Raw genomic sequence first — 18,755 nt, forward strand, 5'->3', positions numbered from 1 at the left:
TGCCCAAAAATATCAAAGACAGGAGGATTTTGACTTAAGAAGCTCTTGTGTTTCCAGGGGGACAAAGAAGCTGAGCTCGGGCTGCCGTTCTCTCCACTCTGTGACCGAAAGTCAACAATGGTGGCACAGTCACAAATCGGTGAGAGGCTTCCCCACCCTCACATAAACCATCTGCACAATACAGTACGCCACTTTTTTTTGGGAAAAACATCTTGCAACTGAAGGAATTTTGCACTGAGGAATGGACAAACATTTGAACTAGCTAGAACACGTTTAAAAGTGCAGAGGTTACATAGGCCAAAGGTGTATTTACTGTTTTCACAGAAGATTACTGAATCTATTGATATTTTTTGCATCACAAATTATTAAAAAGGCTAATTTTTATTTCGAGTAATTGAAGTCTGCCACATTTGAACAAGAAAATATCGGAAAAATGTGTAAAAGAAATAAAAATAAACCAAAATAAGCTATTTTATTCTGTCTCCACAGAAACACTAATCATATAGGAAACTGGCATCTATTTTGAAACAGCAGCTAATATTTGCTGATAAGCAGGCAGGTTTTGAGTTCCCTCTGAGGTTCACTCTTATTTCACTTTTGGTTCTATCATTCTCTCATCTTGACTTCTTTATTTGCTTCGCCAACAGGAATATTTTCTTGTACCTGGTATAGTTTTTAGTTAATTCTGTCCTTCAGACCTCCAACTAACTGGAAAAATCAAAGAACTGTCTTCTTTCTGTTTTTTATTGCTTTAGTTTTCCCGATAGATTTCTTACCCAGTGGCAAGGAAGAAAGGAAGGCTTATAGCCAACCAGTCTGAATGTGTCATTATTCTATAATTATTACATTGTGCAATCTACATCTACATCACACACTACATCAAACTGCTGTTTGCCCGTTTTACTAATTAACGTTAAAAAGATTATTATTTTTTTGCTCTGGGCTTCTTTTCTTCTTTTTAACCTTTAATAGCACAAAATAGACTGTGACTATATACCGCAGACATGCTAACATTACCTTTGCCGACGTCTTCATCTCCAGGATTCATAGACTTCATCGTAGTGCCAACCTTTACTGTGCTCACCGACATGATGGAGCGCATTGTCACGCCACTCATTGAGGAGGCCTCCCATTCCGGTTTGACTGGTTTCAGACGCTCAAGGTAAGCTGCAGTGGTTTCTCTCAGAGATCATTTAGGAATAAAAAAGTTTGTGCAGCTCAGTCGGAAAACCAAGCAGATGGAAGTGGGTGACTGTATGTAAATCACATTACATTTTATTCAACCAGCCTCGTCGATCAAGAATAAAAAAAACGTGCTGTTTTCTCTCCTCGTGTACCTTTCCAAGAAACTACTTGCTCAATGACAAGATTAGACCTCAACAACCCTGCTGCAATAACGGCATATCTAATGGAAGTATTGAGAACAGCAGATGAGTCTCCCATGAGTAATCCATTTCTGTGCGTGGAAATGTTTCCACCTTTCATCAAGCAGAGCTACACACCTTGAAATTGACATTTTAGGGATGCTAGTCGAGTTCACCTCACCGTCCGTGATCGAGAATGAGCTGTGGTGCTGGATTGGCATACACAAAAGCCTCTCGAGATACAAAAGGAAGCGATTTTGCCTTCACTGGTTTAATTAATTGGCTCAATACTTTTCCTCCGGCCTCGTACTCAATCACGTATGTGCAAGGCTTTCAAAGTTCCCAAATAAGAAAGTACATTCCGCTTGCTTTTTTGTTCATAATATTTAAACTATAACGAGAAAGATAATTAAAAAACTTTAGTCTGTAAATTGTTTAAACTTTATGTTTTGTTAAGTGGGCTCATTGCAAAATAAAGCAGTACTTGGGGAGTCTGGCTCTGCATCTTTTGTTGCACCTGCACATCAATATCATCCTCCCTGTTCTCCTCAACAGCAGTCATTAGCATCACTCAGTGGGCCTCTAGTCGAAGCTAACCGAGTGGAAATCTCAGATAGTGTTGCCACTTGTGCAGTCTCTTTGTCTACGTACACACCTGGGTGCTTTTGATTTTCCTTGGACTGTTTCTTCACACCGTTTATAGCTGCTTTCAATCACCTGTAACTATGTCTGTCTCGCTTCCTATGATTATCCACCTCTGCTTCTTCCTTGCTTTTTCAACACGCAGACAAATCTAAAAGCTCAAGTTTTTTTTTAGCTGAAAAATAATTTTTTTTGACATTTATGGTCCCCAGAGACAGATTCCTTCTGACTTTTAAGATCCCATAGATTTTTTTTTTCCTAGGGCTAACGTCACCGACATTAGTAACTTTGAATTAAATATCTGCAACTATTAAAAGAATTGCAGGAAGCTGACGTTCTTGTACCTTACATAATAGATTTGGAATATCTTTTCTGATCCATTAAAAGGGGTCTTCCAGCAGTGTAGAACTGCAATTCCCTGCAGCTGGAGGTCTGTGACTTTTAGTGCCTATAATAAAAAGTCCCATTGTTCAGTCAGTCATGAGCACCTTCTAAATGCCCGACTTTTGTTTGAAAAACAGGAGCTTTCAAAGTGTGACATGATTAACAAATATGATGGCAGCAATTGGTACATTAACATGGAAGAGCAAGGTCAAAGAGTTAAAATGAACCAACCTGAAGTAAGTTCACAATCACAGATATGAACTAGGTCAGATAAATTCAAAACAACGATTCTTTACCCTCAAAAAGCATGAAGCAATAATTCCGAGTAAAATGTAACTGTGATGTATAAAATCAAAGGTTCATTTATTCACATAATGAATTGTTAAGAAAGATGTCCTTGGTATAAACTAAATACTGTATACCAGGCTAATAGATGTCATCAGACCAGATTGCATTAAACTTTTTTTGAGTATATATTTTTTTATTGCGCTGCCCTGGGGTATTCTTTTTCAGTGGCACCTCCTCCTACTGTCAACTCCCCAAACTAATTTCTCTATATCACTACAGAATCACACACAGGCTGATGGTAAAAGTAAAGAAACAAATTCAAGTATGTGCTTTGCCACTTTGCCGCTCACTGAGTAGGCACATTGGTTTACTAATTTAAAACAGCTTTTGCTGGCTTGTGGTATTACAATTTGGTTATGATTTGCATAATCAGTCTTTCATCAATATCTCCCATGAAAGACCAGATGATCTACGCAGTGTGTTTTTTTTTTTATTTGACTGAAATATCTGACATCTTTTCCGTTAGGAAATTGTTCTTGAAAACTCCTTAAAATCTTCAGCCAGTCTTGTGCAATGATGCTAATGCTTCCATTGTCTTAAACACCACCAGCTGCAGCCATGCAACTGCATTAACCTCTTTTCAGCAGATACATGCCCAGTGATGGTAAAAGTGGCCCGATTTCAGTCTCTCAGAGCTGCTTGAATACCTCTAGATACTTTATCTCTTGTTTACATTTTTCTTTTTTGTCTGTCCAGTCTGAACAGTATTAGTTCAGATGAAAGCAAAAGGCACAGTGTCAAGAGCATGGGCTCCGACAGCAGCTCATCGGGCCCGGGCTCTCTCCTGACGGTGGACATGAAGAACTTCAAAGCGTTGTGGAATGAAGAAGTTTATCAAAACCGAGAGAGGTGGAAAGCCCAGGCCGCTAAAGGTATAGTACAGTTCGATCTAGTGAAAATATGGTGATTTATGGCCATGGTAAATCTGATCTGTCCAAACAGATCATGACCTTCTCCACAGAAAATTGGCTTTAAAAAGCTGCACTGCTTTCGACTTATAGGGAGGTTTTAACTGGCCTGCACAACAACAGCATTGGTGGGAACATGATCTGTTGAGACATGATGAAATAATACACCACTGCTGATCAGTATGTCAGTGTGGATTAATTTGTATTTAATTTACTTCATACTACAGTAGCACAAAAAACATTAGACTGAAGCTACATATGTCTTGTGAGTTGGTGGAGACCAAAAACAGAGCTAAAAGAAAGAATGTCAGACTTACATTTAAAGTCCACAAAGTACAGCTCCAGTGTGTTAACAAAAACACTGTTTGTTAATCCTCATCTCGAATTTTCCTCATTTAAAGTAAAAAATAAGGAGTTATGAATATTTCTAAACTGCTCCCATACTCCATTTTACCTCAGAAGCAGAGGAAAGAGCTAAAAAGGAAGCAGAGGAGCGAGCACAGCAGGAAGAGTCGATGGAGCCCCAGGAGGTCAAAGCAGAATCCGAACAGCCTGAACCAAAGGAGGACAAATTGGAGGGAGAGTCGCCCGAGTCGGAAGAGGTCAGCACACCACCAGATGGTAACACAGGGAAAACAGAGCAGGGAGCACAGCCTGGGAGTGCCACGCACAAGAGCCCCCCACTGCAGAACGGTACTTCCTTTAAACTATGTAATCCCACAGCATGGCCGGCTTTTAAAAGACGTGACCTAAGGCCTGATCCTCTACATGTTGCAGTCAGTACATACAGTTTACTGACATGCAAACTTTTTCTGGGAGCTTAAGTGATCATAAAAGTTTGCAGAACATAGCTAACTTTTCCATGGAATTTGATATTGATCAGTGCATCAGTGTAGTCTTAGATTAACTTCCAAAATGTAACGTTTTAATGAAATCTTTCGAGTACATATGAATGTTTACAAAATATTTGTTAATTCCTAACTAGAATGGACCAAATCCCTCCCTTCAAAGTCAGAATAAAAAACTACCCACCCTTAAAGCAAATCATGGGATCTTTATGTCTCGTTTCATCAAAGCAGCACTCTGAAGTCCAGATACTGTGAACAGTATCCCATTTGAGATGAAAAAGCTTCACATCAGCACATATGAAAAGCTGAAATTAAAATATACGTGTCACTTGGACTGACTAATCAGTTTGATGGATTGTTGTAGCTTTTTAATCCAAGAATAGGTTTGTTATTGTATTAGAACAGAATGAGAAACACAAGGAGGATTTTTTCTATCCAATTTTTTAAATTTTGAAAAAAGAGAGCAAATGCAAAGTTCCTTTAATCATATTTTTAGCTTATGAGCATCAAATTTCCCCATTTTCATTTTCCCAGTGTTTGCTTCAAGTTTTAAAATATTATCATATTCAGTTTTTCTGACAGTATTATCAGCTTGTTCCATCTCTTTATACAGAGCATTACATTTACACTGAGCAAAATATTCTGTTTGGAAGTTGCAACTTTCCATCAGACTAAATTCTGTAGATTTGGGGATTGTACATAATTTAATGCTGCCTTCGTTATACAGACCATTCTGTGGGTCTGTATTTTAGAATTACTCATTGGACTATTGCATGTTTTTAAATGCTGATTTTAAATGTATAAGTACAGTCAGAATAGTAACACAACCATTTCTTTTTTCAGGAGAGCTGTCAGAAGGGGCCGAGTCTCCAGAAGGTGAAAAAGACAAAAACAAAGCAGTCGAGGGTGAGTGTAACCCTGCAGCCTGAAGCTACTGATAGAAAATAAAACTGAAATATCTTTATTTCCATCTATTTCTGTATGCAGGGCTGTGGAAAGTATTTGCCCCTTCCAGATTTTTTTTTTTTTTGTTTGTTTCAGACGTAAATATTTCAGATTATCAAAACTTTAATAATGGACAAAGACCACCTGTTACAAAATGCAGTTTTTAAATGATTATTTCATTTTTAAGAGGAAAAAAAAGCTATCCAAACTTACCAGGCACTATGTGAAAAAGTAATTACCTCCATACATGTAGTACGTGTACATGATTTAACAATTGTGTATGCATACATGATTGCATGAATGATTGTGATTAACCACATTTTTTGGAAAGCATTCAGAGTTCAGTTTCACTACCCACAATCAGGCCTGATTACTGCCAGACCTGCTGAATCAAGAAATCACTTAAATAGAAACTGACAAAGTGAAGTAGGCTAGATCTCAAAAAGGAGCCGTGGTATGATTCTCAAAGGAGTCATGCCACAATTTAAAGAAACGGATGAGACACAAACAGTTTTTAGTCTGTAAAGTGTTACAAAGTGATTTCTAAGGCTTCCACAGTGAAAGCCATTATCCACAAATGGTGAAAACATGGAACAGCATAGAGCCTTCCCACGAGCAACAATGACTCATCCAGGAGGTCACAAAAGAACCCAAAACAACATCTACAGAACTGCAGGCCTCACTTGCCTCAGTTAAGGTCAGTGTTCATGATTCAACAACGCGAAAGAGACTGAAAAAAATGCTGTCGACCAAAAAATACCAACTTTAACTTTTTGAAAGGTTTTATTCCTGTTGCATCTGTGTAAAACTAACACTGCATTTAAAAAGAACATCATACCAACAGTCGAGCATGGTGGTAGTGTGATGCTCAGGAGCTTCTGTGCTGTTTCAAGACCTGGAGGACTTACTGTAAGTGATGGTACCATGAATTCTGCTCTCCACCAGACATTCCTGAAGGAGAACGTCCAACCATCAATTCATGCCCTGAAGCTGAAGTTCACTTGAAACATACCAGCAAGACAACCTCTGAATGGCTCAAAAGAGCAAAATGAAAGTTTTGCAGTGGCCTAGTGAAAGTCTGGACTTATATCAAATTAAGATGCGTGACTTTAAACAGGCTGTTCATGCTCAAAAACCCTCCGATGTGGCTGAATTAAAATAATTCTGCAAGGAGGAGTGGGTCAAAATTCCTGAAAGGTGGTGTGAGAGACTCATTGGCAGTTATCACAAATGCTGGATTGCAGTTCTTGCTGCCAAAAGCGACTCAACCAGTTTAGGGAGCAATTACTTTTTCACACAGATCTGGATAAAATGTTTTCCCTTAATAAATGAAATAATTGTTTAAAATCTGCATTTTGCATTTATTTGGGTTATCTTTGTCTAATAATAAAATTGTTTCAGTGATCTGAAACATGTAGTTGTGAGGAATGCAAAAAGAACTAGAAAAATTTGCATTTCCTGCGAAAATGCAGTGTGGATGCTTAAAGCTGAAGCTGTATGCAAAAAGTAGCTGAAAAAGCTGAAAAGTTGCAGAAATTGTAAAAACTTTGCAGAAGCAAAAGAAGTTTGCTAAAATGGAATAACTTAGCAGAACTGCAATATCTTAGAGGAAACATAATACTTGGCAGAAATACAATAGCATAGCAGAATTTAGCAGAAATATTGTAACTTACCAGAAACATGATAACTTCTCAAAAATACAAGAATTTAGGAGAAATAGTATAAGATAACAGAAAGAATATATTTAGCCAAAAATACTTAAACATTACAGAAACACTATGATTTAGAAAAATAGTACAACAGAGCAGAAATATTGTGATTTACCAGAGACACTGTGATGAACTATGAATATTGTAATTTTAAATTAAGACTATGTTTTAGCACAAATATTATAATTTGGCAGAAATACTATAATTTAGCAGAAATACTATATTAAGCACAAATCCTATAAAAAGCAGAAATGGTATGATTAAGCATAAATACTACATTTAGTAGAAATACTTTGTTTTAGCACAAATCCCATAAAAAGCAGAAATACTGTACTATGATTTAGTAGAAAGACTATAATTAATCAGAAATACTAAATTTAGCAGAAATACTATATTAAGCACAAATCCTATGAAAAGCAGAAATACTATATTAAGCACAAATCCTATAAAAGCAGAAATAGTATATTAAGCAAAAATCTTATAAAATAGCAGAAATAGTATGATTTAGCACAATAGTAATAAGTTAAACAGAAAAATTGGAAAAGCAAAATGGACAGCTGAAAAAATGCTGAACATGCTGAGGTTCCCTCAAATATACTTGTTAAATGACAAAAATCTGCAAAAAAATTTATGACAGCCACACAATTACAAATATGTACACATGAGGAAACACACATGCACAGAGAGACACACACACAAGATCCAATACAGTCAACCAGTCTAAATATATTGAATTTGAATCTTACAATGAGATCATCCCATTAAAAGGCTTTCTCTCTCTCTCTCTCTCTCTCTCTGTCACACACACACACACACACACACACACACACGCAACACACAGGGAGAGAGAAGTAAGTTTCTAGGTCAGCCTGGGAGCTGCTAAATTTGAATCCACCAATCAGAGTGGCTGTTTATGTTTTCCCGCCAAAAAAGGTGCATCTTTTTACACACGCAGCACAGAGAGGCACAGGATTATTGCAGTCTATTTCTCATAGTGACGACTCCCCTCAAACAAATGACCATAATTTCCTAACCGTAGGGGCTAGAACGGTCATTCTTACACCGTTTTGTTCAGAAGAGATGGGGGAATCTTCCAGTGTTAACAATTTATCATTAAAATGTGAATTTTTAGAGATATACGACATGGATGACTTGTTGACTTAGAAGCCACGAATTCCCCCAATATGCAAATTTGAATGCCTGAGGCCACATATATGATTGGCTGGCTGGGAAGCCGTGCAGGCCCTGATTTGTGGATTTGAATTCCTCAGCCCTCAGATATGATTGGCTGGCTTAGAAGCCATGAAGGCCCCAATATGCAAATTTGAATGCCTCAGGACACATATATGATTGGCTGGGAAACCGTGCAGGCCCTGATTTGAAAATTTGAATGTCTAAGTCCTCACAGAGGATTGGCTGCCTGGGGACCTGGCAGAAATATAATAGAAATACTATGATTAAGCATAAATACTACATTTAGTAGAAATACTATGTTTTAGCACAAATACTATAAAAAGCAGAAATACTATAATTTAGCAGAAATACTATATTAAGCACAAATCCTATAAAAAGCAGAAATACTATATTAAGCACAAATTCTATAAAAAGCAGAAATACTATATTAAGCACAAATTCTATAAAAAGCAGAAATACTATATTAAGCACAAATCCTATTAAAAGCAGAAATACTATATTAAGCACAAATCTTGTAAAATAGCAGAAACAGTATGATTTAGCACAATAGTAATAAGTTAAACAGAAAAATTGGAAAAGCAAAATGGACAGCTGAAAAAATGCTGAACATGCTGAGGGTCCCTCAAATATACTTGTTAAATGAAAAAATCAGCAAAAAAATGCACAGGGAGAGAGAAGTAAGTTTCTAGGTCAGCCTGGGAGCTGCTGAATTTGAATCCACCAATCAGAGAGCCTGTGTACTTTTTCCCGCCAAAACAGGTGCATCTTTTTACACACGCAGCAGAGAGAGGCACAGGATTATTGCAGCCTATTTCTCATAGTGAGGACTCCCCTCAAACAAATGACCATAATTTCCAAACCGTAGGGGCTAGAGCGGTCATTCTTACACCGTTTTGTTCAGAAGAGATGGGGGAATCTTCCAGTGTTTACAATTTATCATTAAAATATGAATTATTAAAGATATTTGACTTGTAATGCACCATAACTGAGTAGAGCGAAGCAAAAACTGCCTTGATTTGCCCTCAAACAACGCTTTCTAACTCGAAATCTATTTTGAGTATCGATATCATTCTTTCACCGTAAGAGACAGCAGGCTTTGGTGAACAATCATGGAAATTTTCAGGTCTCTGTGGAAATCCAACAAAAAGTTATGACGAGAGAAAAAAGTGGTTCATTTCCACAGTTTGAAATCTGAAGAAATCTGAGCGAAGGACGAATTTCCTACCCTCAAACAAGTCCAACTCATTTCAGAACGGTAATAGGTGAGAAAGAAATTCTTGAATTGTGAGCGTCAGGGGTATCTGAAGATATTCGGGGACAAGCCTCATGTCTTAACTTTGCTTCGTTAAGGAGATATGACGATTCGAATATGCCTCTCATTACAGAAATCCAGCGGTGATTTTGAACAAGCTCTCCATTCACTTTATATGGAGAGTTTTCTGACCTTGTGTTAGTCTGAGGAGATTTGCAAAAATTCTATAAATCCCACAACAATGATGGTGACATTTTCTGAAAGCCAGCAAAAATACCTACGTTTTGATGTATAATTTGTGGAAGTTGAGTGAAAATTGAGCAAGTAGTAGGAAGTTGTTCAGACATGAAGTGAAAATTGCAAAACCTTCAGTGGCACACTGGAAGCCAAGAGCATAGCAACCATAACAACACATGTATTTTGTGAAAAATCACAATTTTGCAACTCAAAACTTTAAGAGGCATAAAAGTAAAACAGTAAAAGATTTGAAAAAGCTGAATCATACCTGAATAGCCCAATAATTTGTGAACATTTTAAAGTTTGAATGGTTGTTCTAGGTGAAAATATGAGGAAGTAGTTAAGTTTCAAAAACAAGCAAATTTTAGCAGAATTGCTGAAGTTTCCCATTCATTTCAATGGGACAAATTAAAGGAAAAAAGTGGAATATTTTAAAAAGTATAATAGTTAAAAATAGCAAAAGTCATAGCCGGCATTAGCAAAAATAGCTGAATAGTTTAAAGTTTGAACGGTGAAAATCGGCTGAAAATTGTGGAAGTAGTTCCACGGCGAAAAGTGTACGGAAGTCCTAAGAATAACTAGAAAAATTTGCATTTCCTGCGAAAATGCAGTGTGGATGCTTAAAGCTGAAGCTGTATGCAAAAAGTAGCTGAAAAAACTGAAAAGTTGCAGAAATTGTAAAAACTTTGCAGAAGCAAAAGAAGTTTGCTAAAATGGAATAACTTAGCAGAACTGCAATATCTTAGAGGAAACATAATACTTGGCAGAAATACAATAGCATAGCAGAATTTAGCAGAAATATTGTAACTTACCAGAAACATGATAACTTCTCAAAAATACAAGAATTTAGGAGAAATAGTATAAGATAACAGAAAGAATATATTTAGCCAAAAATACTTAAACATTACAGAAACACTATGATTTAGAAAAATAGTACAACAGAGCAGAAATATTGTGATTTACCAGAGACACTGTGATGAACTATGAATATTGTAATTTTAAATTGAGACTATGTTTTAGCACAAATATTATAATTTGGCAGAAATACTATAATTTAGCAGAAATACTATATTAAGCACAAATCCTATAAAAAGCAGAAATGGTATGATTAAGCACAAATACTACATTTAGTAGAAATACTTTGTTTTAGCACAAATCCCATAAAAAGCAGAAATACTGTACTATGATTTAGTAGAAAAACTATAATTAATCAGAAATACTAAATTTAGCAGAAATACTATATTAAGCACAAATACTATGAAAAGCAGAAATAGTATGATTAAGCATAAATACTACATTTAGCAGAAATACTATATTAAGCACAAATCCTATAAAAGCAGAAATAGTATGATTTAGCACAATAGTAATAAGTTAAACAGAAAAATTGGAAAAGCAAAATGGACAGCTGAAAAAATGCTGAACATGCTGAGGGTCCCTCAAATATACTTGTTAAATGACAAAAATCTGCAAAAAAATTTATTACAGCCACACAATCACAAATATGTACACATGAGGAAACACACATGCACAGAGAGACCCACACACAAGATCCAATTCAGTCAACCAGTCTAAATATATTGAATTTGAATCTTAGAATGAGATCATCCCATTAAAAGCCTTTCTCTCTCTCTCTCTCTCTCTCTCTCTCTCTCTCTATCTCTCTGTCACACACACACACACACACACACACACACACACACACACACACAGGGAGAGAGAAGTAAGTTTCTAGGTCAGCCTGGGAGCTGGTGAATTTGAATCCACCAATCAGAGAGGCTGTGCACTTTTCCCCACCAAAACAGGTGCATCTGTTTACACACGCAGCACAGAGAGACACAGGATTTTTGCAGTCTATTTCTCATAGTGACGACTCCCCTCAAACAAATGACCGTAATTTCCTAACCGTAGGGGCTAGAACGGTCATTCTTACACCGTTTTGTTCAGAAGAGATGGGGGAATCTTCAAGTGTTGACAATTTAATATTAAAATATGAATTTTTAGAGATATATGACATGGATGACTTGTTGACTTAGAAGCCACGAATTCCCCAATATGCAAATTTGAATGCCTGAGACCACATATGTGATTGGCTGGCTGGGAAGCCGTGCAGGCCCTGATTTGTGGATTTGAATTCCTCAGCCCTCAGATATGATTGGCTGGCTTAGAAGCCACGAAGGCCCCAATATGCAAATTTGAATGCCTCAGGACACTTATTTGATTGGCTGGGAAACTGTGCAGGCCCTGATTTGAAAATTTGAATTTCTCAGTCCTCACAGAGGATTGGCTGCCTGGGGACCTGGCAGAAATATATAGAAATACTATTATTAAGCATAAATACTACATTTAGTAGAAATACTATGTTTTAACACAAATATTATAAAAAGAAGAAAAACTATAATTTAGCAGAAATACTATATTAAGCACAAATCCTATAAAAAGCAGAAATACTATAATTTAGAACAAATAGTATAAAAAGCAGAAATACTATAATTTAGCAGAAATACTATGTTAGGCACAAATCCTATAAAAAGCAGAAATACTATAATTTAGCAGAAATACTATGTTAGGCACAAATCCTATAAAAAGCAGAAATACTATAATTTAGCAGAAATACTATATTAGGCATAAATCCTATAAAAAGCAGAAATACTATAATTTAGCAGAAATACTATATTAAGCACAAATCCTATAAAAAGCAGAAATACTATAATTTAGAACAAATAGTATAAAAAGCAGAAATACTATAATTTAGCAGAAATACTATGTTAGGCACAAATCCTATAAAAAGCAGAAATACTATAATTTAGCAGAAATACTGTATTTAGCACAAGTACCGAAAAGTACCAGAAATACTATGATTTAGCAGAATAGTAATAACTTATTGAAACACAAATGCACAGAGGGACACACAAACACAGGCTCTAATCCAGTCAACCAGTCTAACTATGTTCAATTTTAATCCTACAATGACATGCTGTCAAATAAGGGCAGGGTCCTCTCTCTCCCACTAAACACACACACACACACACACACACACACACAGGGAGAGAGGACTAAGTTTCTAGGTCAGCCTGGGAGCTGCTGAATTTGAATCCACCAATCAGAGAGGCTGTTTACGTTTTCCCGCCAAAACAGGTGCATCTTTTTACACACGCAGCACAGAGACATAGACCTGCTTCTTTCAGTTTATTTCACATAGTGAGGATTCCCCTCAAACAAATGACCATAATTTCCTAACCATAGGGGCTAGAGCGGTCATTCTTACACCGTTTTGTTCAGAAGAGATGGGGGAATCTTCAAGTGTTGACAATTTATCATTAAAATATGAATTTTTAGAGATATATGACATGGATGACTTGTTGACTTAGAAGCCACGAATTCCCCAATATGCAAATTTGAATACCTGGAGCCCACATACATGATTGGCTGGCTGGGAAGCTGTGCAGGCCCTGATTTGTGGATTTGAATTCCTCAGCCCTCAGATATGATTGGCTGGCTTAGAAGCCATGAAGGCCCCAATATGCAAATTTGAATGCCTCAGGACACATATATGATTGGCTGGGAAGCCGTGCAGGCCCTGATTTGAAAATTTGAATTTCTCAGTCCTCACAGAGGATTGGCTGCCTGGGGACCTGGCAGAAATATATAGAAATACTATGATTAAGCATAAATACTACATTTAGTAGAAATACTATGTTTTAGCACAAATACTATAAAAAGCAGAAATACTATAATTTAGCAGAAATACTATATTAAGCACAAATCCTATAAAAAGCAGAAATAGGATGATTAAGCATAAATACTATATTTAGTAGAAATACTATGTTTTAGCACAAATAGTATAAAAAGCAGAAATATTGTAATTTAGCAGAAATACTATATTAGGCACAAATCTTATAAAATAGCAGAAATAGTATTATTTAGCACAATAGTAATAAGTTAAACAGAAAAATTGGAAAAGCAAAATGGACAGCTGAAAAAATGCTGAACATGCTGAGGGTCCCTCAAATATACTTGTTAAATGAAAAAATCAGCAAAAAAATGCACAGGGAGAGAGAAGTAAGTTTCTAGGTCAGCCTGGGAGCTGCTGAATTTGAATCCACCAATCAGAGAGCCTGTGTACTTTTTCCCGCCAAAACATGTGCCTCTTTTTACACACGCAGCACAGAGAGGCACAGGATTATTGCAGCCTATTTCTCATAGTGAGGACTCCCCTCAAACAAATGACCATAATTTCCAAACCGTAGGGGCTAGAGCGGTCATTCTTACACCGTTTTGTTCAGAAGAGATGGGGGAATCTTCCAGTGTTTACAATTTATCATTAAAATATGAATTATTAAAGATATTTGACTTGTAATGCACCATAACTGAGTAGAGCGAAGCAAAAACTGCCTTGACTTGCCCTCAAACAACGCTTTCTAACTCGAAATCTATTTGGAGTATCGATATCATTCTTTCACCGTAAGAGACAGCAGGCTTTGGTGAACAATCATGGAAATTTTCAGGTCTCTGTGGAAATCCAACAAAAAGTTATGACGAGAGAAAAAAGTGGTTCATTTCCACAGTTTGAAATCTGAAGAAATCTGAGCGAAGGACGAATTTCCTACCCTCAAACAAGTCCAACTCATTTCAGAACGGTAATAGGTGAGAAAGAAATTCTTGAATTGTGAGCGTCAGGGGTGTCTGAAGATATTCGGGGACAAGCCTCATGTCTTAACTTTGCTTCGTTAAGGAGATATGACGATTCGAATATGCCTCTCATTACAGAAATCCAGCGGTGATTTTGAACAAGCTCTCCATTCACTTTATATGGAGAGTTTTCTGACCTTGTGTTAGTCTGAGGAGATTTGCAAAAATTCTATAAATCCCACAACAATGATGGTGACATTTTCTGAAAGCCAGCAAAAATACCTACGTTTTGATGTATAATTTGTGGAAGTTGAGTGAAAATTGAGCAAGTAGCAGGAAGTTGTTCGGACATGAAGTGAAAATTGCAAAACCTTCAGTGGCACACTGGAAGCCAAGAGCATAGCAACCATAACAACACATGTATTTTGTGAAAAATCACAATTTTGCAACTCAAAACTTTAAGAGGCATAAAAGTAAAACAGTAAAAGATTTGAAAAAGCTGAATCATACCTGAATAGCCCAATAATTTGTGAACATTTTAAAGTTTGAATGGTTGTTCTAGGTGAAAATATGAGGAAGTAGTTAAGTTTCAAAAACAAGCAAATTTTAGCAGAATTGCTGAAGTTTCCCATTCATTTCAATGGGACAAATTAAAGGAAAAAAGTGGAATATTTTAAAAAGTATAATAGTTAAAAATAGCAAAAATCGTAGCAGGAAAGAGCAAAAATAGCAGAATAGTTTAAAATTTGAACGGTGAAAATCGGCTGAAAATTGTGGAAGTAGTTTAACGGCGAAAAGTGTACGGAAGCAACTAGAATAATAATAATAATAATAACTAGAAAAATTTGCATTTCCTGCGAAAATGCAGTGTGGATGCTTTAAAGCTGAAGCTGCATGCAAAAACTAGCTGAAAAAGCTGAAAAGTTGCAGAAATTGTAAAGCTGAAGCTGTCTGCTGAAGATAGTTGAAAATAGCTGAAGAAGCTGTAGAAATCAAAGCCAGTTTTTAAAAAGTTGTTGAAATTTTAATAACTTTGCAGAACAACATCAAGTTAACAAAAATGAAATAACTTAGCAGAAATGCAATAACTTAGAAGAAACATAACAATTCAGCAGAAATGTTGTAATTAGAGATGGCACGATACCACTTTTTTATGTCCGATACCGATACCGATATCATAAATTTGGATATCTGCCGATACCGATATGAATCCGATATAGTGTTTTTTAATCAACAAAACTGTTTTTTAAAATATCTTGCTGCATTTTGCAAGTCTGCAAGTTCATACTCAAGTTTAAAACAACAACTACACTAAAGCTATTCTGTTATACCTGTATACAAAAAAAATATTTCATAGTTCAGCAATACTGATCAATCTAATAAACTTAGACCTACACCATCCTCCCTATTCTGGTATTTTAAAGAGTACTTAGCGTAAATATTAAGCAACCTAACTAATAGGGTTCCAACTCCCAGCAACAACAAAAATAAATAAATAAAAAATAAGGAACCACCCCTCACGCGCCACCTCATGATGCTTAATCGACGTAATCAACCTTAATTTGATGCAGTGTGAAAAAAAATGCACAGAAATCAATTATTTTTCAAGAAATATTAAATAGATTCAACATCTTTCTTCAACAAAATTGCAGACTGCACAGATGGTACCTTCCCAAAGTAAAAAGTACTATAGCTTACTAGGGTATATTAGACTTAATAGTCACTATATACAGTAATTGACTTCTATTCATTTTACATCAAATTAAAACTTTGGGTGTCAGATAATTATTTATTAAAAGCTAAACATTTTAAATGAGAATAAGAAAGAAAAGTATGTCTTTGTGCCCCCTTTTCCCTGTTCATGCCCTATCGGCCCCCCTGGCTAAACTTTGCTAGATCCGCCCCTGCACAGTTACCAGCCGTCAGCTACGTAGAAAAAGATCCTGGTGTAGAAAGAAATATTAAATAAATTCTAACAACAGCTTATCAAGCTTAAACGTGCTGCTGTTGTTCAGCCGCTGGTTTCCTCTTTCTGGTGCAAAGTGGGCCAAAAACAAACAAGAGACACGGACTCGCGACAGAAAAGCCGATCAGCTGATCATTTAAGCAGTTTCATGATTGAAGTAGCAGCCGGAGAGCGAGAGGCAGTCGCTTGTTAAGCTTAACGTGGGAATGCTTTACAAACATTCAGAGATGGACTTACACACTTGCTTTACTTCTTTCGGGGATAACTTTGTCGGAGATGAAATGCCGGGTTGCTAGCGAAGCTCCACATGCTATCCAGACCACCGACAGGTCCGGCATGCCACAGCTGCTCTATCACGTGATGCATACTGCTCCGACTGCTAACGTTCTGAGGTGAGTTACGGCGTGTTGCAAGTTTTGTGAGGTGCTTTCGTGATATTTAATGGATCGGATTACATTTTTTATTTTTCTCCGATATCCGATCCAGTAATTTAGGTCAGTATCGGACCGATACCGATACGTAATATCGGATCGGTCCATCTCTAGTTGTAATGTACCAGAAGCTACAACTTAGCAGAAATGTAATAATTTAGAATAACATAACTTAGCAGAAATGATATAATTTAGTAGAAAATTAATAACTTGGCAGAAATATTACAACTTATCAGAACTGCTATAATTTTGCAGAAATGTAATTATTAGGAAAAAACTGTAAACAGATAAAAGCTGAAAATGATGACGTAACCTCAAAGTTACTTGTTTAACTGTGAAAAATGACCAGAAACATTAGAAAAGGAAGAAAACCAATTCAATTAAATTTATATAGCGCCAATTCACAACAAAAGTCGCCTTAAGGCGCTTCATAGATACAGAGAAAAACCCAACAATCATATGACCCCCTATGAGCAAGCACTTTGGCGACAGTGGGAAGGAAAAACTCCCTTTTAACAGGAAGAAACCTCCAGCAGAACCAGGCTCAGGGAGGGGCGGCCATCTGCTGCGACCGGTTGGGGTGAGAGAAGGAAGACAGGAATACCAGCCAGCAGATAAACTGATGTGAAACAAAACCAAAGTAAAATTGCAGAATTTACACAGTTGGTGAAATGTAAAAATGGCAACAAAAAACCCCCAAACAAACAAACAAAAAAACAAAAACAAACAACATTTAGTTAATAAATGCACAAGATGATTTGATGATAAATATGGTACCAATCTACAAAATACTGTCGAAATGAAGTCCACATTGTGATATATTTCAGGTGTGGAGAGTCACACAGCTAAACAATCGATGTGCATATTTAAAGAATCAAATAAAGAACATTGTTGTGGAATAAATTACAGTGAATAATAATCACTGCCCTGCGTTAGAGAGTGACTTATGATGAGGTATTAATTGGCTTAACTTTACCTCTAACAGCTTTTCACATAGTGCTGTGACCAGGGTGAAATCCATCATAAAGTAACTGTAAACAGTAGAACCATTAGCATGAATGTTATGGTTCTACTCTGATCAAAACTCAAGTCAGCTGTGTGACCTGATATAAAATGATAAAGAGGAACACATATAAATGACCTTTATGAACTTTTCAAAATGACTTTATATGTCTGACCCATTATCTCTATATATTAGAGCAGATGTGGAAAACCACTGTTAGACCTACTCTATACTAACACAAACACAGTCACAAATTCATTGCTAGTGTGACATGTGGTCCTTTTTGCCTTTGACCAATGATATGCTGGTTACTTGGACCAGTTTAGTATTTGCTGTCACAGAGGAATGTTAACCATAAATCCAAAAGACAAAACTGAAAAAATATGTTAATTGCAAACATGTTTTTGCTTAGTAAAAGGATTGAAATTACATGGAAACTGTCACCTTAAAGCCTCATTGTAAATATCATCACAAACAGATGTTTTCCACACGGTTAACAAAGCTCCACCACATCCAATCACTGCATATAAATCTAAAAGAAAACAACAACAAATAAAATGTAATTAACACAAGTGAAGTCTAAGGAGCTTGGAAAGAAAAGCGTCTGGACTTCTTTGAGTTCCTTGAAGACGTTTCACCTCTCATCCGAGAAGCTTCTTCAGTTCTAAGGGTCAATGGTGGAGAGTCCCAGATTTAAACCCAGTGGGAGTTTCTCCCCAAAGAGGGACAAAGAACCTCCTGATGATCCTCTACCTAATCACATGAGCCAAGGTGTGAAAGTGGGTGTGGGTCCCAATCAGCCAGGGTTTTGGGTGAGCTCATTGTGAAACCTGGCCCCACCCTATCATGTGATTTCCTGAGGTCAGGAAATCACCCACGCCCACTCCCAGGATGT

General features: G+C 36.6%; 1 protein-coding gene across 1 annotated transcript in view; it reads left to right on the top strand.

Moving 5' to 3' along the window:
* Nucleotides 1–18,755, top strand: part of pde1cb (phosphodiesterase 1C, calmodulin-dependent b) — a 162,502-nt gene that overhangs the window by 113,126 nt on the left and 30,621 nt on the right. The window contains exons 16-20 of the mRNA XM_085439535.1: nucleotides 58–139; nucleotides 1,042–1,162; nucleotides 3,435–3,610; nucleotides 4,106–4,339; nucleotides 5,338–5,400. Coding sequence (XP_085295661.1) covers nucleotides 58–139; nucleotides 1,042–1,162; nucleotides 3,435–3,610; nucleotides 4,106–4,339; nucleotides 5,338–5,400 — 676 coding nt within the window. The remainder of the gene's footprint in view (nucleotides 1–57; nucleotides 140–1,041; nucleotides 1,163–3,434; nucleotides 3,611–4,105; nucleotides 4,340–5,337; nucleotides 5,401–18,755) is intronic.

This window comes from Copadichromis virginalis, linkage group LG18, assembly GCF_057382275.1.
Source record: "Copadichromis virginalis isolate Kocher_CV1m ecotype Utaka linkage group LG18, C_Virginalis_male_GT1.1, whole genome shotgun sequence".
NCBI lineage: Eukaryota > Metazoa > Chordata > Actinopteri > Cichliformes > Cichlidae > Copadichromis > Copadichromis virginalis.